Genomic DNA, 21,530 nt, shown 5'->3' with positions numbered 1-21,530 from the left:
TAGTAAGGAAGGTGCACCGCTCTTTACTATTAAGGAAATATCACAGAGCAGTTCCTTTAATACACACCAATGTCTAGTGTGGTGGAGAGGGGCAATCTAACAGAAGCACATAGTTGTATAAAGAGCAGTTACAAAGATGATGAATCCAAAGTCTTAGTAATGGCAGATGGTACAATATAGAGCAGTGGCCAGAAATTGTAATTTGGAAGGTTCAGACTGGACGTTAGGAAAACCTTCACCCAGAGGGGGGTGCAGCACTGCAACAGGTTACATAGAGAAGCTGTGCAGTTTTCATCTTTGGAGATTTCAGTGACTCAGCTAGGCAAAACTGCAGCTGATGACATAGAGTGTTGACGACAGTCCTGATATAAGTAGGAGATCAGACTAGACAGCCCCAGAGGTACAACCAGGCATTTTGCGCTCCTGCGAACTCTATGACTTCCAGACTTCGGATCCACTGACAGTATATTAAAGGATAAATGCTTCATTAGAAGTACGGTTTGTACTGTGATTATTTGGCAGGTTTGTATTCATGTATAAATAGATTTATTTGTTACTACACATAGAAAGGGTAGATAAAATCACATATTTGCTAACTTGAACTTATCTTTTAAGTGCCAGTGACCATACCAAATATGTATTTTTGCTCTCTTTATGTATATAGATGGATTTAGATACATTAAATAGTGCATCTTACTACATACCAAAATGCTCCATGCCCTTTTCAAAATATTTGAAGGACTTCAGTGTCAAAATTTTCTTGTCTTTGAAGTGCCATATATTTTACTTCTACTGTATCCCAAAGCCTGTCCATAGAAGCAAGAGATAGAGAGTTGACAACAGAGTTTTTAGAAGTAAGCACTGGAAGAGTGCTACCTGGTCTGTCTTCTGTGGCTGTTCAACACAATTACATTAAGCCAGTGGGAAGGGAAAGAGGAGTATTAGTTCTGTCAGAGAGGAAGGTCAGAAGGATCCTACATCTAAGTTCATGTGAATGTTTCAGAGTATCAGATTCGACGCTTATGACTCTAGCTATAGAGAGGCTGAAGTAAGAATTTTATCAGGAGCAAAACTCTCACAGAAGATCAATTTGAAAATTTCTTCTCCAGAAGCGTGAAAATCTGCTTGATTTTTTTGCCTTTTCAACTCCTGGTGTTTCTAAATCAAGGCTGCAAGCCATTTTAGAAGGTGTGTTTTAGAAAAATTCATCTTCCTGATCTCAGTACAGGAGAAACTAAGTAAAAGGCTACTTAAACTGTATTATACATTAGGCAATATTTAGATGATATAGGATAAACGTTAAAAGACAGAATGATCCTTTCTGTGCTTAAATTCTGTAAATCAGCGTTATTTTTTAATACTGCTGAGCAGAAGTAAGTGAATTGTCGAGTTTAAAGTAGCAGTATAAGTCATTCATCTGGACAGAGGAGCAGCTGTTTAAAGCTGGGTTTAGGCACTGCTGGCTCATTTAGATATTATCTGTAAAAAAATGTTTCCCTCATTTATTTCTACATGAGCAGATTTTGAATCTCTCTCCATAAACCAAGTATTTAATTAATTTCTAAGTTGTTATTTTCTATAATAGAACCCAGTGATGGGTTGTTTCAAATCTTTTTCTGACATTACACAGTATGGAGGTAAAATCTTTGCCTGGCTTTAAAGGAAGTGTTCGCACTCAGTCACAATGGCTGTTAGTACTTCTATAGCAGGACACTAATATGTAAAATTATGTACTCAGCTGGAGGGGAATACAGTAAATAATCACAGCCTTTTCTGCATGTACCTACAAAGTCCTCACAGTCCAAAAATTACTTTGTTAGAAAGCCAAATGGAGTTGCCAACAAATGTATCAAACTAGGAACAATTTCTACACTAACCCCCTGCTCTTAGTTTTTTGTGTGTTCTTGCTAGTTTCTCCCTTCATCTGTTTCTCCTTTTATTTTAACTTTGTTTGGAACTGGGCAAATTGGAGCATTCCCAGTACAGGTTTTGTATTAACCAGTGTACCTTTTCTCTGGTTTATGCAGCCTGTGCAGTCCTCCAAGATGCTTTATCCTGCCTATTCCTCTCTGTGTTCTTTACCAGAGATCCTGCTACCCATCTAACTTGTAAAATTGTATCGACCTTTTTGGTTTAACAGTACCCAATTCTTCAAAGTATATCCTTATCAATAAAAAACTACATTATTCTGCTCCGGGGAGGCACATGCTAGGCCAGTTGTTTGCTTTCTTCCTTTCTGCAGTAACTTTCATGCCCAATTTAAGATTTTTTTCTACCATGCTGAACAGCAAGGCCAAATTTAAGCTGAACTGGCCTGATAGACTAACTTACTTTCTTTGTTGCTTCCTGTTGCACTAGTCCAGTAGTTATATCAGCTGCATATTTGCCATGCTGATCTCCAGCCCTGAGTGATTCCTGCTCCTCTTGTTCCTTGCTTGCTTGTGCTGCTGCACTCAGGTTGCAGAGGAAGGGAGGCTGTATTCTGGCAGCATTGCCTGCCTTCTGCTTTACCTCCCTCTTTCTCGAGGGCTGCACGGTGATGGGACTTACCTGTACATGAAGACTGTGTAGCACATGGCCAGTTTCATGAGCATGAGCCCTGCACTGTGCTGTGCATGCTGTGCAAGTCTTGTTGTGTGCTGCGAAGGGATGTTGGCCTCTCCCTGCCATGAAGCAAACACTGTCACCCAGCCTGTTGAGATTGGACACTTCTACTCTTGTATAAACTGAGGGCATCTTTCTTCATCTTCTTATGTGTAAGCCACCCTCCAGGCTGAAAGATGAAGATTTTTAAGACAGGCTTTTAGTGTACCTCAGTATTTATACATGCCACATTTCTTCCCAAGAACACAAAAATTCCAAAATTATAGTATTTTTCTCATTAATTCACCATAATTTTGCACCTGAAGAGTTTCTACTGTTCACACATTGTAACTTGTGGTTGTTTAAATGTGGACTGTTCATAAGTGAAAAGGAGTGGGATGAATTTCTTTGTAAAAAACATTCACAAATCCCTATTTTCTTGAACAAAGAGGCATAGGTTCCTCACTCAGAAATCCCCAGACCTGCCATCTGGCCAGCAAAGATCTGTCCTTTTTATTCTTTTCGGTGTTATGATGAAACTTTCTCTCCTGGCCTCCCATTTTTTTCCTGAAAAATTGAAAAAACTGTCAGTTACTCTCTTAGAGGATTATCTAATTCCTCTGAATTACTATCAACCATAATTTCTGAGGCAATGCAGAATACATTTGTGTAGAAACACTCATGGCCAAGTGTTTTGATGCACCAGATAATCAGTGATAATCGCAGATAAAATTTTCTATAGGGATGGGCTACCAAAACTTGCCCTGAGCTCCTCCTTCTGCTTCAGCAGGCTGTTTCCAGCAGTGAACACCTCATCCTAGCTGAGTACATGATTCAGCCTTACTTGGCCTGGCAGTACTCCTGGTGCTGCTGGTGAGCCAGTTTGTCTTGTGTGACTGCTCACAAGTGGAGAGACAGAGCAGGTGTTGAGAGGTATGACAAGCCTTTAAGTCATACAAGCAATCCTGAAACTCACAAAATTAATGTGAAGTACAACTACAACTGTTGCCTGGGTCACAGGAGGACCTCCACAGTTGTTCTTGCTATTTTTTGTGAGTATAGTGCTTTAAAGCTGTACATTTAAAAAATATTACCTATGATCTTCTACTTAACACTCCATGCAAAAGAATCTGTAATGAATACTAATATATATGAAGGGGAAGAGGTATCTGAGAAATAACCTACATTTATTGGCATTTAAGTAATAGCCCACCTGCTGAAAATTACTGCATTTTTCTCAGAGTCCAAGGCATCTTTTCATTTTGACAGCCAGGTCTGTAGGAAGGCCAGAGTCAATGGAAAAGAAGCCCCTGCTGCTGCCTGCTGACACTGCCAACATGTCTGGTGCCACTGCCAAAACAAAACAAAACGTTTACTTGGCTCTGGCATATGAATTTTCAAGTAGTGGAAGTCTGACAAACACCATGGAGTGGACAAAGCACCCAGACCTTCATCAGCACTTCAGAAATGTTTTTTAATGTTCTCTCTCTTTTTCTTATAAGAGTTTTAAAGCTGTTCCTCAGATGTATAGCAAATCTTAACACAGAACAAAGCATGGGCAGATGCACAGACAGCATTATTTCCATTCTATACATCTACTCTGCTACAAAACAGTAATTCACAGGGTTGTGAATTACTCCATAGTGCCTTTCTTGAAAGGTTTATGACACGGGCAAGAGGAAAATTTCCTTGTGCCCTAACAAAGATATTCCGAGACAAGAGAAAATTGGACCCATGATTTAGCAATGATGCCAGTGATGCAAGATAAGCATATTCTAATTAGTCCAGTTATCTTCCATTTACCATGAATAGGGATAGCAGAATTTAAATCATGACAGTTGATACTACTTATTTCTTTTGCAGTAGTCTTTCATGAAGGCAGTATTTCCAGCTGGGACAAGTGGAGTTTCTTTTCAGAAGCCAGTTGACAGCACTACAAACCCACCCACTTCTTCTATGCAGTTTAGTTTAACATGAAGAAATTACATTTCCTCCCTTCCTTCTTTTCTGTTCTACCTGGGTAAATATGAAAACACTCAGAATACAGGTATTAATGAAGCCTAATAGATGCTAAAGAAACCAACAAACCGAGCAGGCACAATGCCTTTTGCTTTTTCACGTTGCCTAATTTTATCCCAGAGAAGTGGACAAGCTTAGTTAGAAGCAAGGAGAAACAGAATATGAAAAGGCTTTGCATTTATCTTTCTTAAAGTAAAAAGGAGAGATATAAAATCAGACACCCATGATGGAAAATTGGTCTTTAGATCCTGGACCATATTATTTACAGGAAAATGGGCAGGAGTTTGGCCATTCTTTCAGAAAAAATAATCTATTTTGCAAAACAGACACAAAGGCAGACTCATTTCTTACCAAGTTGCAGAATTTATGTTACAAACTTAAATCCTTTATGAATCATATAAAATACTGGTCCTGGTAAGAAAGAATTCTCTTTTCCTTACTCTTACTAAATGTATGCTGACTTGTATCATGAAAAAGTGTGTTGCAGCAGCTGTATCATTCATATAGCCAGTCTGCATCTACCTCAATAATTTGTGCAGCACAGTTGGATCTGCAGAGAGAAACAGCGGCATTGAAGATCCAGCTCCACACTGTATGCTTGTGTCAGGTTTTACATTGCGCTGCCTCTAATCCAGTCCTGCACTGGCTATCCAAGACAGCTCCACACTGCAAAATAAACCCCAATAAAGGGGATGGCTGAGAAACTCACTTTAAAAAGACACTCCTCAGACTAGCATAGTAGACATCCTCCTCGATGTTCAGTACCTGGAAACTAAGAGAACTGATGTTATTTAATACAAATTAATTCTTGAAAAATCTTTCCTGACAACAAAAGCAGAGAAAGAGTTTTGCCATAACAGGATCAACTCATGATTAGCCAAGGAATAGCTTGTAGTTTGTGTATGTTGGCAGGGCAAACACTTTTTCACTCAGAAAGAGAAGTTATTCATGTATGACAGCTTCACAGATGACCAGTAACTAATTTCCTGGTTCACAGATCTGATGAAAGTAAGATTTCTAAACAGGCCTCTAGATTTTTTTACAAGCTAGTATAAAAAGATACTGATGTTGGGAAAAGGGCCAAAAATGTCATATCGTAAAGATAAGTAACATTTAAAGAAAATAATGACGTATTTTAATAACAATTTGCTACAAAAACTTGGGTAATACATCAAAGTCTGAACTGTTTTAATGCCTGTTTTATTTAGGCATTAAATTGATTTAATTTCTTTTGAGTGTAGTTGGAAGACGGGTGCATACTGTTCAAGATATCAGTAAAATCTAGGATGTCCATTCAAAAGTGTAGAAGATTTCATCCTAGACTTTATGTGATTGAGATGGCAACACAGAATTTAAAATATAAATATAAAGCTGTGGATTAATGGGACTTTACCGGGAGTTCCCATGATATGTAAAGATCTTACTGAAGGAAAACCTGTCCAGCAGTTGTTCCCTTCATTTACTCAGCCACTTGTGAGAAAGGCTGCTGAGAATAGGAGACAGGGAAAAAGTTAGGTCAGCTGCATGCATCCTATACAATTTGTTGTTGAAGTTAATCTACATTCTGAGTATGTTTCTGTAGATAGTTTAGTCCTAGACTTGAAAATATCAACTACAGGAATTCTGCAGCAGACAGTAATAAGGCCTCCATGGGAATACTGCAAGATTTACAACTTTTGCTTGGGGCTGTTGGAAAAGAAACCCATTAAAGGTGTGGGTTTCATTGTTTATTTGAAAGAAATGAGGACTCCTGATATGAAGTCCACACATGGTGTGTTAGATCATATGATCGTGGTTAGGTCGTATGATACTGATTTTGTTTTGGCCTTGACTTTGATGACTGTAGTTTGCAATTGCATGCACACTGGAAATGCAAGATGCTGGTTTAGAGGAGAGATCACATTATAACACTGAGGAGACAATGAATCTTTACATGCTAAATATATCCAGCCCATACCTGGCCAGGCCTCAGAAGGAGCTTAATATTCCTTCTGTTTTAGTTTACATTCACATGTTTATTTGTACACATTCATTAAGTTATATCTGGTATTTCTCTAGTTTTTAAAGATTGTTAAAACTGACAGATCACAATTGCATTACTGCACAGAATTAAATCTTGTAGTCTGTCCTCGGGCAAAACTTACATTAATTTCCATTGATGAGCTGCAGGAGTGTACTGGCTGTCATGCACTGGTGAATGGTTTCCTAAAGTATGGTTCCTGACATGTGGGTCAGTAACCTAACAAGAAAAAAGAAGAGACGATCTGTTTAATGTGCATTTGTCCTCCTAATGTTCCATTAATGTGCTGTCTAAGGGTAGGATTTGCTTCATTGCGAAAGCTGTTATACATATCTCTGCAACAGTGCCTAGATGCTGTAAGGAACTGCTGTAATGGGGTGAATTGGTATTAATTCTGGAATCAGTGAGCACATCTCAGGGGAAGATTTATTGTTCCTTTCTCTTTGTAGAGTAGTTACATGCAAATAGAGGTTTCCTCATACTTGCTCATCATTCAACTTCACTTAGCAAACTTCTTTTTCATGTTTTCCTTCATTAGAAGCATTCAAAATATGAGTTTAGCTGTGTCTTTCCAACTGTATTATCCTGTTCTGACAAGGCAGGATACATTTTCTGCGGATAGTCTTAAATATGAAATCTGAAATTGTTTTTTCTAAGGCTATTATTCATTCACTGGAAACCACTGCTTTGATATTTAGGGATAAAGACTACAGAAAAGATTAATGTGTCCCATAAATCACTTAAAAGTACAGATAAATATACCCCAGTACTTTCACAGTTGCCAAAATGTGCAGTTGTTATGTATGAGAATATATTTGAACATCCATTCATGTTCATTTTGAGCATAAAATTCCTCTGTTTATGGATACTTACAAAAACAGTCTTCCAATTTTTCCTTCATTTTATCTTTCACTGAGGTGGGTATACTGCTTCCTGTGGAAAAATGTACTATTCGCAGAAATGTACTTTCTACAGATGAATTGAGCTGATGAATAAAGATTGGTAGATCTCTTGTCTTGGTTTTCCAAGTGCTTGGATATCTTGACTTCAGAAAGCATCCCTACAGCAGTAGGGGAAAGGGTGAGAATGGGAGCAGAGAAGGGTTTTGACATGTCAGAAGCAAGAGAAAAAGGTGGAGTTTAATATGGGGGACAGGGAAGAGAGTGGCACTGCAGAAAGACTTGATTTGAGTGAGGACCAGACTCAGGAAGAGTAGGGTGGTGGATCTAGAAAAAAGAGGGACAATAAGAGGAATATGACTGAAATTGAAAATAAATTCTGTGGGGAAAGCTCTAAAATTCTAGCTTCATGGCAGATGTTGTGGACTTTCTCCCTGGTGAGAAAATGGAGAAACCAGGGTCATGTAAAAATACTTCTTTCTACCTTCTGTGGTAAAAACAGGAGGGGAGATAGTTCTCCATCTTGGAGGCTGTCTTCTGAATATATCCATGATGGGGTCTGCACAGAGCTTCATCCGTGTGTCGGGACACACGGCCTTTCAGATCTGCCTTTCTAATAGCACTTAAATTCACTGCTGAAAGCCAACTGCAAACAAGTCAGGCCCTCTGTTTGCTGGTGGCTTGTGGTCCCCTTTTTGTTAAATGATTTGCTAGGTGACAAGCTGTACATGTGCATATGAACACCTGTCGTGTGCCATTTGGTCACCTCATGAGCACACTAGCATGCTTCTGTTCCTGGGACAGGGAGGACACACACTCCTCTAACACCTTCTCTAAAGAGAGAGCTCCTGGATGGAAGACATCTTCAGACCCAGCTCTCTCCAGTGATCTGCTTGTACCGTATATCTGGTGGAACGTGATAGTTCCCACTGTACCAATACTCAGGATTTAAATGGGAAGTACTGTTGTGAGGAAAGAAGACCAAGCACTCTATTTTGAGGTATGCTCCCAAGTGCCTTTCCAAACAATTGCCTGAGAACTGCCGTTGTTTGGAGTGGGGTTGTTTAAAGCCAAATTAGGAGAGGAGATAGTGCTATGAACATGGTGAACTGTAGATGAAAGCTCAATTAAAAGACTCTGTGAAGAGAAGAAGCCCAGCCCAGTACAAAAATTAAGACTGTATGTGTGATACAGAGAAGTGATTACTTGTTTTGAGATTTATTTACTTATTTACTTATAGAAAACTGCTTAGCAACTTATTTACTTATTTATAGCAAGTTATAGTATTTTTTTAAAATATTGCTAAGAATCCTGCTTGCCCAGACTGTTCTGTGGAATTTTACCAAGGACTACTGTGTTCATCAAAACAAAGCAGTTCACTGTGAAAATCTACCAAGGATTACAATGTTCAGCAAAATATTATCATTTTGTCCTTGAGTAACAGGTGGCTCTAACTAATTGGAATTTTGCTAATGAGTAAAGATAGCCATATACGAATGGTAGAAGTTCTATTGGTTCTCTTAGATAAGATAGAAAGTAAACTGTCTGAAAAACACTCTTATTATTCAAGAAATTGGCCAAGAGAATCTGCACATGGTCCAGGGAAAAAAAAACAAGAGAGAAAGAGTACACGCCTTCCTCCCAAAGACCCCTGAAGACGACCACCAGGAGGCAATGCACAGGTGCAAAGATGACAAACTGTTGACATCACCTTTTCAAACTAACCCAGCCTTACTCATGCATATGTATGTTTGTGTTATGTAATCCAATGGATATGGATATCCACGCTCTATAATTTTTTGGTAAAATGTGCGATGGGTGTGCAAGCTTTGTGGAGAAATCCCCTTGAACCCCAGCGCCGGAGTAAACATACCTGCTTTATAACTCTCTCCGAGTTGTAGAGTCTTTTTTCTGCAAATCATGTGTTCACCCTTAGTTAAGACTTGTTTGGGTGATAAAACTTTAATCTTGAAATTGCAAATAGTACATGTGTGGTACATCAGAGGAGATGCTGATCTGTAGGACATCAAACCCACAGTGTATTGAAACATATTGTGAAAAACCCATCTGAAAAATTCCCTGTGATTATGTATGTAGGAACCACAAGTGACTAAATACTATCACTTTCATATATCCCCACCTAGCTGATGAGCTGGTGAACTCTCGAGTTTTTTGGGACTTAGTCCACAAACTTTATAAAAGATGTTTTTTGTCATCAATCAATTTCATTTCCATCTAGTTTCCTTACTTTCTGCTTCTTCTTGTGGGTAGGAAGTACTGTAGGAAATAAATACTTGAAGGTAACTTACAGGTGTTTATTTGGCCAAATTCTCACTTCATACCAGCATTTTTTTCACCCTTGGAATCTTGTTTTGCTAACTTAAAATTAATGCAGCACCTTATTAATAGGAGGTTTGAGATAGACACAAAATGAAGAACTAAGCTCTTTATTTAACCTGAAAGATGCAGAAACCTCTGAGGCAAACATGTAAAACCTAAAGATACGTCTTTCTAGGAGCTTGCATGGTGCTGGACTAGATGATGTGACTTACTTGTCCTTGCAAGATGTCTGATGACAAAATGTGAATTCTCTTTTGGGACTTTAAATTCGATGAAAGAATACTTGAAATTCATCATACTGTGCTTTTTGTTACATAAAATGGGTCTGTCTGCTGAAATCTGTGCTGTTTGTTTCGTGTGTTACCTTTTCAGTATGGTCTTTCCTCACTCAGAACATTTGCTGAAGAGCAGTCCAGTGGGACGGTTCCAGCAGCTCCTCAGGGCTGTCACCACCAGGTGTAGGCACTTCTGTCCTTAGTCTGTGTTCAACAGCAAGACGAGCAGTAAACTGGGCCCCACGCTGTCCACCTACATGCTACCATGCTGAACTAGACAAGCTCTCTCTGGAGTGAAAGAATAGCCCATTCTCCAGCTTCTTCAGTTCATCTCCAAGACTAACAGCCAGGCACAGTTTGGCAGGGTTATTTTCTTATGTAGATGCTTCTTAACACGGAGCTGAACCATGGCAACACAAGCCATTTAACATAATAGCGGTTCTTACGCTGGTTTGCCAGAGTGAGTCATGTAAAGTTTGTAAGCTGTCAATTAATATTTTTTGTCTTAAAATATTTGTTTAAGAAAGACCCTTGTGACTTTAACAGGCATAAATGCCACACTGCTGGAAGTCAGCCATCTGGACTTTGTAATCTGGTAGGTAAACAAATGGACCAGGCTCTTTGACATCTCTCAGATTATTGCTGATCATATGAACATTAACATTTCCAAAGGTGTCTCTTTGCTTCGTCACATTTCAAAGACTCCATTAATTTTGTTTTCATGTGTTTAAATATTTATTTTGACCTTTTACCTCCTGTTATAACCTCCTGGCTTGTTGGACCAGCCAAATCAAAATACACTGATGTGTTCTGAATGGCCTTGCTGCTTGTATAAACATGCTGCATAAACAGCTCTTGAGAACAAGAGAGCCAGTCCTCCACTGTACTGTAACAAGTCTCTTTGTTTCAGATTCGCCATACAGGTAGGGGCTGTGCTGAGATACGCTAGCTGTTCTCCAGCTTTTGTACCCCATGTTCTTGCTCACATCCAGGTTGGTTCCCCCCCACCACAAGTAATGCTGAAGTATGACCAACACCCTGTTATCTGTTTGATGCACAGGTGCCGCCGCTGGAGTACCGACTCTGCTCCTGGTCCTGGCAGTGCCGGCCCTGGGTGTTCTTGCCTGCTCGGGATTCTGAATGTAGCTGGATTTACCTTGTCCTCCACCTAACACAAAGGACTCCCTTTGAAGATGAGGACCGCGACTCTTTGATTCCTGTGGCACCATCCTAAGCCAAATAAGTTACACTTTAAAATAAATTACCCTACCGATTTCCTATGAACTTTAAGAGGACTGAGGCATCCAGGAACTCCTTCATGAAGTAAATCAACTTTTGAGAGGCTAAGAAATATTTTTAACTTGTTCCAATATGCCTTATAAAACACTTACGCTGATCTGTGACAGTTGCATGATTCGGTCCAATGGGGCAAGTTTCAGTGTTAAAACCCAATAACATAGGCTGTACAGTGAAAGTAAATTCACCATACGTAGGTGCTTTAACTTGAATAACAAATTGTGAAATATAATAGAGATTGAAATGTTGATTGTATGTGATAAATGTAAGAGTACTATGTCTGTCTGTACTATCCTATATGTTTTGTGTACTGCATATTTTTGAATGGCCCCATCATCATTTATTGGGATTACTGGTTTTTAGAGAGACAGTCAAAGCAAAAACATTTCATTTTTTTAGAGCTATATTTCTTGAGGCTATTGGATAGAATTTGAAGGACTTGAAGTAAAAGTCAGTGACATGGGATTTCTTATTTTAAATATGTTCAGAACACGCAAGCTATGCATAGCATGCTCATCTTAAAGGAATTTACCTGTGCTTCAATGACACGAGATTTACCATATTCTTTTCTTAAAACAATTCTGTTGAAAAATTCTGTTGTGGTCATTGTTGCCTATTTTAGGAGTCAAATGTCAGTTTTCAGGGAAGCAGCGTAATGTATTGGTTTTGATTTACTGTTATTACTATGACTATTATGAAGGTAGCAATATAACACTTAGGAGTTTGGAGATGGAGTCCATGTTAAGATCAGCCTAGTGGACCGTGAAATGGTAGGAAACGTATGTTATTTTTTAAAGTGAAAAGATTTAAAATATAAAAAAAGAGATATACAATAAATGTCAAAAACAGAGTAGCACAGTAAAAAAATTATTATATTTACATTTTTATGCTGCAGATGCCAGGTGTTACCTTCCTGTAGTGAAGGCATACATTTGGGAGAATTATATGCTTTTTCAAGAACTTGATATTATTCTAATGTTCATAGTGTTGTAAATAAGAGTTTTAAAGTTCTGAGACTGTTTCCCTATTTGATAGAGTACTGAATGATCCAACTGTGTGTTAATACATGAAAGTCAGATCCCAAATGTTAGTTGAAGCTAAATGTTTACTATGGCCTTTGCTAAACGGGAACTCTATTAGAAATAGAGAATGTTTTTGTTCTGACTGTGTCTAGAGTGTTTCAGTGTTGGGTTTTTTGTTGGTTTGTTTGGGTTTTTTTAAGTTGTTAAAAAAATGCACATTACTTTCATTTTCCATGTGTGCTGGGAATTAGTTTGAGCGTGAATGTTGAAGAAACACAGTGATATTGAATCAGCTGGCTCAAGTAATAGTGCAATGTCTGATGCTTCAAGAATTACAAGCTTTGAATCATATTTTATTAGCACAACCTTGCTAGCTAGTTAGAAATAGATTTTATCTTTTTAGAAATGATACTGTAGAGGTCCGTAATAATAATATTTACATGAAACAAGAATAGGTCTATTAATAATTTACACCCCCTTCTTTTATTTGTATAATTTTGTACTATATATTTACATGTAAAAGTGTAGTCTTCATTAAGAAATACCAATAATACTGGTTCTGTTTCATTTTAACTATTTGTTACAAGATGAAAATTTTTTAAATAGGTGAGAGTGATAACTTCCCTACAGAGGAATGTCAAAGTGTCAAACACTACTGAGTTTCATAAATTGTGTAATTATTTGAAAGAGAAATAAGCTGTCTTCATATGTAAGAAACTAACATGCTGTAAGCCTTCTGTACAAAAAAAAAAATTGTGTTTTACTGTGTTTCATTTTGTTTGGTTCTTTTGCAGTATGACTCATTTTTATATAATCTACAACCACAACTAAACCTTTTGCCAAATGCATGATTGCCTTTTACTTTTCTAATACATGGTGTAAAAAGCAAGACTGTTCAGTTTTTTCATGGAAACGACCTGGGAAGGAAAGCCACTTCTTTTTTTAAATCAGCAGCATAGCTGAGGTAGGTCTCACATACTGATCAGATAGTTGGAAATTTTTCTGTTTCACATAATTGTGTAAATTTGACTGGGACCTTCTGTTTCAAATTGTTGTCAAGAAAAACTAACTAATTTATCATCTGCTTTAAAATGCAAGGTTCTTAATTAAAGTTTATATAGATAGACATATTTGCTGTTTCTTTATACTTCAGGAAAATTGATATTACTATTATTTGATACTGATGAATATTGAACTGTTTTTTTAGTTACTTTTTATCTTTTTTTTTTTTCAAATGAGTAGAGCAGGACCGTGCTTTGTCCTTTTTATGAATGAAAAGTAAATTACAATTAAATAAATGTATTAATGTTACTCAAAATATAATAACTGTCTTTTGAATTGGAGCTTTCTAATTTCATAACAGGGATGTGGTCATCTGTGACAGTAAAGGTGTGGATGGAATGAGGTCCTTGTATCCCTGTCCTGCCTTCTTGTGAATTTTGCTGGAGTTAAAGAGCTTCTATGGGATAAGGGTGGCTTAAGGAGCTTTTGTGGGATTAGAGTGGCTATTTCTTTGATTATAAGATATAGGAAGAAAGACTTTGCCAAGCATCAATAACAGAGCGCCTTCTGAGACCTTTTCATCATTTTTGGAAACAAGAGTTAAGGGAGGGGAGTATTTTTTCCGGTAACGTTTTCTACTCCAGTAGATACATGTCATGGTTTAACCCCAGCCAGCCACTAAGCCCCTGTACTGGGTCTGGCTGAGCTGGAATTGGTTTTCCCCTAGAGCAGCCCTCATGTCCTGTGTTTTATGCTGGGAGCTGCAGGGTGTTGATAGCACCCTGGTGTTGTGGCTACTGCTGAGCGGTGCTTACACAGCACCGAGGCTCTTTATGACATTTCCCCCCCACAGTGGAATGGGGTGGGCAAGATCTTGGGAGGGGACACAGCCAGGACAGCTGACCCAAACTGACCAAAGGGATATTCCAGACCATGTGACGTCTGCTCAGTATAAAGCTGGGAGAAAGGAGGAAGGGGTGGGGTCACCCTTGGTCCTCCGAGGCAACCACTACGCGTGTGGGAGCCCTGTGTCCTGAGAAGGCCCAACATCACCTCTTCATGGGAAGGAGAGAATAAATCTGTTTGCTTTTTTGCTTCTGACACGGACCTTTGCTTCTCTTTGCTTATATTAAAACTGCTTCTGTTGGTGGTTTTGTTCCTATCTTATCTTCTTTCCCCTTTTTGCCCTGTTGAGAAAAAAGGGGGAAGGGGGGGAAGTGATAGAGTGACTTGGTGGGTACCTGGCATTTAGCCAAGGTCAAACCACCACACCCCCACACAGCTGCTCACTCACATCCTCCGGGGTGGGATGGAGGAGAGAATTGGAAGATTAATATTCAGAAAGTTTAATAGGGAAAGCAGAAGCTGCATGCACAAGCAAAGGAAAACAAGGAATTAATTCACTACGTCCCATGGACAGGCAGGTGTTCAGCCACCTCCAGGAAAGCAGGGCTCCAGCACATGTAACAGTTACTTGGGAAGACAAACGACATCACTCTGAATCCTACCCTCTTCCTCCTTCTTCCCCCAGCTTTACACACTGAGCCTGACGCCATACGGTATGGAATGTCCCTTTGGTCAGTTGGGGTCAGCTGTCCCGGCTGTGTCCCCTCCCAACTCCTTGTGCACCCCCAGCCTACTCACTGGTGGGGTGAGAAGCAGAAAGGGCCTTGACTCTGTCCAAGCGCTGCTCAGCAATAGCTAAAACATCTCTGTGTTATCAACAGTTTCCAGCACAAATCCAGAACACAGCCCCATACTAGCTACTGTGAAGAAAATTAACTCTACCCCAGCCAAAACCATCACAATGTATCACAAAGAAAGATGGCTGAAATAGCAAAACTTTGTATTGATTAAATGCTTTATGTGATCACAATAATTTCAAGAGGTTACATCAAGTATAACTGACTGAGATACTGCCTGCCTTTGAGGGGTCACATTCAGGCCCTAAAATGCACAAAATGTGACACATAAGAAGTTGGTGAAGGCGACAGTCATACTGCAGACATTGGTTTCATTTATCTTCAAAGATACCAAATGAGAAAAGTCATATGAGGGAGTGTTCCTAGTGCCCTGCACCTAAAAAAATGTCTAGTCAATCAGAGCAGGGCTCAGACCTGAGGAGGAGGAGATTATCACTACTTTGATTAAGTACATTTTGCATTTTTATCTTGGTCTCTAAGAGAAATAAGGGTTTGAGTCTCTGTCTGCCAGTTCTCTGCTAATGATTTCAAACCTATTGAGCAATGACAGACAAAGTCATCAGCTATCATACTAAAGAAAATAATTGAGTAGAAAGTAGATATTTGAATTAGGAATTTTCATCGAAGGCAGCTGCAGCATGGTCACTGGTCTTACCTGTTCCTTTGGGCCTGCCGCATGCCCAGCCAGCAAATACCTCGAAGCCAGGTACAGCTCACCTTGCTCCAGCCTTACCCGTGGTCTGAGCAGCGTGGGACGAGTGCTGATGGTGGGGAGGCCTGAGCACATGGCGTTGCAGGAGATGGAAGCTGAGACCATTGCAGCAACAGAGCAAGAAGGGGAAGAGCAGGGCTTAGAACATAAACCCATAGGAGAAAACGTTCATTATTTCCACCCTTCAAAGAACAACTTGTTTTTGTTTGTGAGACTTGTTTTCACACTTCAGAGCCTCTATCTACACAAGATGATAAAAAAATTGTCTTTAAATATTAGGTATCTGGCTGAAGACCAGATCTTCCAGTCTTGATCTGCTTCAGCATTGCATTAAGCTACACTTCCTATTGGAATTAAAATAACAGACATCAGGTAATCAGGTAATACCCAAATATATTTCAGCACAGATTTATTTAAATACATCATAGATATGTCTATTTTTCAGGTTGCAACCATACAATGTAGGCTAAGGATATTCCTTTGGCAGCAGTATAAATTTCTGTAGCTTCTAGCACTTGTGTATGCTCCATCCTTGCACATGTCCAGCGGAATCTTTTCACGGTGTTAGGACATCGGCACTACATGAGAGCCACGTGCCTGCTACACAGAGCAGTGGGGTCTTGTAGAGTTAGATTGCCCCTCTCCATTTCTCCCAGAGATGATCCATTTTTCTTTAACTTTTCTACCACTAATTCCTTTTGCTTTGTCATTTTAGCATTCTTATTTCCAAAAACAGGACAGAAAGTGCTAAAGTCCACATGAATGGTAAATAAAAAATCATGTTCACATCTCAAACAGGAGTAGTACTGTCTTTTCTTGACAGGCTAGCATGTTTTTCTTTTACCTGGATGCCAATTAACCAAGTCTGCTTTAAAGGATGTCATGAAAAGACACATGAAAAGTGTTTCCTTCACCTTAGTTGATCTTAACTCTGCTCTAGTTTCCTGATTAATATGGATGACACTGGAAGTTATGCTAATTTTCATTCCCCAAAACATTTAGAAAACTCATGTTTTAGCTGGTCACTTCAACAAGCAACCCCCAGTGATCACTAATGAATGGATCTTAGCGGTCTATATTTAAAGAATCTAATAGTCTCTTTAAAAACCTGATGATTTTGGTCTTCACTATGTCATCACAAAAGTGTATTAAATCATTTCTGAATCTCATAAAGCAGGCAGCAGACATGACAATATGTAGTATCAGTCACTGGTAAAAAGGCATATCTAAACACAAAGATACAGACCGGGCATCATCGCCTCTGGATGGCTCTAATGATGCAGCCACTTACCCATGTCACCTCCGTCCTTCAGAGTTATTTGAGACCTGCTGAAAGCAGTGCATAGTGAAGTGTTTCTATGGCACTGTACTGGGTCTGGCTGAGCTGGAATTGGTTTTCCCCTATAGCAGCCCTCACGGTGCTGTGGTTTATGTTGGGAGCTGGCAGGGTGTTGATAGCACCCTGGTGTTGTGGCTGCTGCTGAGCAGGGCTTACACAGCACCGAGGCTCTTTCTGACATTTCCCCCAGTGGGACGGGGTGGGCAAGATCTTGGGAGGGGACACAGCCAGGACAGCTGACCCAAACCGACCAAAGGGATATTCCAGACCATGTGACGTCTGCTCAGTATAAAGATGGGAAAAAGGAGGAAGCGGGTTCAGTCACCCTTGGTCCTCCGAGGCAACCACTACGCGTGTGGGAGCCCTGTGTCCTGAGAAGGCCCGACATCGCCTGTCCATGGGAAGTAGAGAATAAATCTGTTTGCTTTTGCTTCCGCACGTGGACCTTTGCTTCATTTTGCTTATATTAAAACTGCTTTTGTTTCACCCACAAGGGTTAGTTTATCTTCTTTCCCCTCTTTACCCTGTTGAGAAAACAAGGGGAAAGGGAGGGGGGGGGAAGTGATAGAGCGACTTGGTGGATACCTGGCATTTAGCCAGAGTCAAACCATTACAGGCACTGAGATAGTTCAGCACCAGCCCTCCTGTCCTCCACTGGCTGCTCAGCTCCAGGCACATTCGAAGCCTTGCTGGTGGTCCAAGTGGGCATGCAGCTCCTGGTGGACACATGCCACAGTCAGCAGGGGTGGACGGCACCAAGAGGTCATTACCTGGCTGCAGGCTGGTGTTTAAGCCTTTGGGAAATACCTGGCTGGTGTGTCCCCAGGGCAGTGGAGGGCACACAGGCAAGCGGGTCAGTTGTCTTCAGAGCACCAAGCATCTGGCTTGCCATGGGGATGGCACCCTGGCCTCAGAAACAGTGCATTCAGCACAAGACACTGAACTCTCCTGGCATCCCAATGGGAGGAGAGAAGCATGTATTTTCCCGGATTAAGGCCTGTGTCATGTGAACAGGGAGGATTCCAGTGCCTGGCAGCCAAGCTGAGCCCACATCACTGCCTTCGAAATGAGCAGGCTTCCGGAGCGTGCAGCAGCGGTGGCTCAGATCCCTGTGCCAGTAGCCAGATTAGCTGCATGGTGGCGTTCATCTCTGATTCTCACAGAAGGATGTAAAAGCACAAAGATCCCAGAGGCACTCAGCTCAAGGGATTTATCCTGTCCAGTCAGCTCCCTGTGAGCAGCCACTCTGCAGTGCCTGCAGCACAGTAGCGCTCCTGTGATGCAGTGGCTGATTTGTACTGGTGGAGCCAAACAGTGTTTCCATGCTGCAAAATCCTCATACTACCCAGACCAGGGCTATTGTGTACAAACCACCCATTAGGCACTGTCTCCACTGGCGCTTCTCCCGGGCCTGGTTTTCAGATGGTGCAGCCCCATGACATGTCAGGGCCCCTCGCAAAACCACGTGGCAGCATAGGTGTCTGTGTCCCAGGGCTCGCACTACCAGCTGCATGGGGCTTTTTAGGTTTTTTATTCAAAATCTTCAGGATTACTGTAAATTCGGCAAAAGCTCAGTTCCTACTATTAATTTACCTGTATTTGCAATTCAGAGTGGGACGAGGATGTGCACAGGGCTTTGGGGCAAGGCAGTGTGTGATGAGGCTTTCACTGATCCACCTCTTATGCCTCATCATTAAACTGCTATTATTTGTCTTGTGAGTCCATGTTTAACCAATAATATTCATGAAACATATATTGTTTTCTCTGCCCAGGAGGTTTTTAGCTATAGATGTTGAGACATATGCATCAGTCAGATCTCTATGACAGCACTCTGAAGCAGTTAATCACCAGTCTTAATTTAACTATATTCTGGCAGAATACTCTAATACATAGCAGATTCCCTATGGATTGACCTGCAGCTTGAACACCTGTCAAAAATCAGCCATTTCTCCACGAAGCTCCTCTGTGCCTGCCCTATCAGAGCACTGCAGTACCACTGCAGGCCTCCAAAACCTGTGTGAAAGCCAAGATGATGTCTGTTCTGGCAACAAATCCCAAGACCCTTCAGCCAGCTTCAGTCTCTGATTTGATTTCCAGGAGAAAGTATGTGATAGAATGATACAAAAGGTTCTCTAGAGGGTGGGTATATTTATGTATGTGAGCCTTGTACAAGCAGGTTAAAGCATGAGTCGGGATTATAATAGAATCTGACAAAAAATAATACCTTAAGAAAAAAAAAGACCAACAGAGATGAGCTCTGCGGGTTTTGTGGCAGCTTTTATATAGACAGTTTAAACTTTGTGCTCCCAGAGCTGAGAAGGAGCATACAGAATGACTCCACTGGGTTCTGCTCAACAGTTTTCTATCATTAACCTACAGCACTAACTTTTTTATGATGTTGCAATGCGATGATTTAGACAGCAGTACTGTAGAAAAGAGGGCAAAATAATTCTGTTTAAACAAGGGTGGAATCAATAATTCAGACTCTCAAGACTGAGCCAAACATGTGCTAATACAAATGACCTAGAAAGTAGCATGAATTTTCACTGTTAGTAACTGCGTGTTAATATACAGCACAACAACCCACTCCCTTGGGGTTTATTGATTCCAGGATGTAGGAAAACAGGATTTTTAATATAGAAACAGCATAATCGCAGACTTGATCTTTTTTTAATCAGTACTGAGCAAGCTAGAAGCTTTCACTCTGTCAGGACATGGGGTACAGAGGTCATGAACTTAGTTAACACAGTTTTTTCCCTACCTCACTTCTTCCAGAATATCCTTGTTGCCATGTGATAACCTGGTAGCTTTTGGCCAGTGCTCTCCTTGCACTCTCTCCTCCAGCAAACAGAAACTAAAATGGCTGTTTCCATGATCAAAAATACTTAGCCTCTCTTCTCTCTTCTCTTCTCTTCTCTTCTCTTCTCTTCTCTTCTCTTCTCTTCTCTTCTCTTCTCTTCTCTTCTCTTCTCTCTTCCTTTTCTCAAAAGAAAAACCAAACTAGGAAATTGAACATTGGTAATATAAAGCCATCAGTGAGTAATTTCAACCCTGGTCAATCTCTGAAAAAAAGCATAGTCTCTTAAGAACTAGCCATGTATTCAAGAGATTATGGCAAGCACTCAATTTCTCAGTTAGTTCTGATACAAGAAAGGAGTAAAACCAGTGTGACTTTTATTTGAGTCAAGCCCTGCATAGGCTTCTTCCAAAAGCTCTGAATAAGATTTGAAGCATCAAGGATATATTCCAGTGATTTAAAAAGACTTGGCATCAGAGTCATGGATATCTTAAAGAATTTGAAGCCATGTGCTCTGAAAGTTAAACAAAAATGTATTTGTGCATTACCTAGTGACTAACACACAATTTCTCATCTAATTTCATAATGTAACTAATAGATTGTTGGATGCCAGCATTTCTTCCAACATACAGCATAGCAGAATGGAGGGAAAAATACATAAATCTGGCTTTATGTTGGATGACAGGGCATTTTCATCAATTAATTATTTACTCACCACAGCCAGCTTTACTACACCCCAACTCAGGTACCTCCATTACCAACACCATGTATGGGAAGCCAGTCAGCCAGTCTTCAATGAGCCGCTCATCCCTGAGACGGCCGATCACCCTCACCTGTGCTCATACAAGGAGAGCTCACCTAGGAGAGCTGCGCTCATTGCTGAAGTTAAGTTGAAACTGCCTGGGCAGTTGGTTACCTCCTACGAGTGAGAATAAAGGGAAGCTGAGGTAGACTACTTGCCCTAAGAAAGGTGGCCAACATACAGTTTTCTACAGCAAGATCTTGAAATTCTGGCAAATTTAGACTAATCATCAGTTAAACACATGAACCTTATTATACCACAAATCAAATTCTGTGGGATGTCAGCTCAAGAGAAATTGAATTTACACTACCCTAGCACAGATGAAACTCAGAGCAACTGAAGTGAAGGAATTAGTACTGTGAAATATGCAACTGAAGAAGTAACAAACACAGAAGTAAAAGGATTATTTCTAATGATATCATTAAAATCAAAGTGTTGTTGATAGTATTAATTTCTCAGAAATTAATAAACTAGAACATACTGTGAGAATAATTGCATGTAAACTACAATGATATTGATGTTATGCCAGAAGCTGTGATGTCTATCAAGGATTAATTTACCAAATCAAAACTCAAAGGAAGTCAACTCCATTTATGACCTTTAAAAATGCAAGTAAACACAGGCTGCAAAAAATCTCTCAAGAAAGCACACTTGTAATCCTACAGTGTGAAACTTTGCATCTAGAAGATCCTTTTCTAAAATCACAAATACATGATCAGTA

At 40.1% G+C, this 21,530-nt stretch overlaps 1 protein-coding gene across 5 annotated transcripts in view; it reads left to right on the top strand.

The window, feature by feature from the left end:
• CNTN1 (contactin 1) overlaps positions 1 to 13,584 on the top strand; it is a 253,279-nt gene extending 239,695 nt beyond the window's left edge. For all 5 annotated transcript variants that reach the window (XM_074903037.1, XM_074903035.1, XM_074903036.1 and 2 more), the window contains one exon: positions 11,197 to 13,584. In XM_074903037.1, coding sequence (XP_074759138.1) covers positions 11,197 to 11,276 — 80 coding nt within the window. In that variant the 3' untranslated portion in view covers positions 11,277 to 13,584. The remainder of the gene's footprint in view (positions 1 to 11,196) is intronic.
• The last annotated feature ends 7,946 nt before the right edge of the window (positions 13,585 to 21,530 follow it).

This window comes from Athene noctua, chromosome 3, assembly GCF_965140245.1.
Source record: "Athene noctua chromosome 3, bAthNoc1.hap1.1, whole genome shotgun sequence".
NCBI lineage: Eukaryota > Metazoa > Chordata > Aves > Strigiformes > Strigidae > Athene > Athene noctua.
The sequence above is the reverse complement of the archived record's forward strand: the minus strand, read 5'-3'. Positions and strand labels throughout refer to the sequence as shown.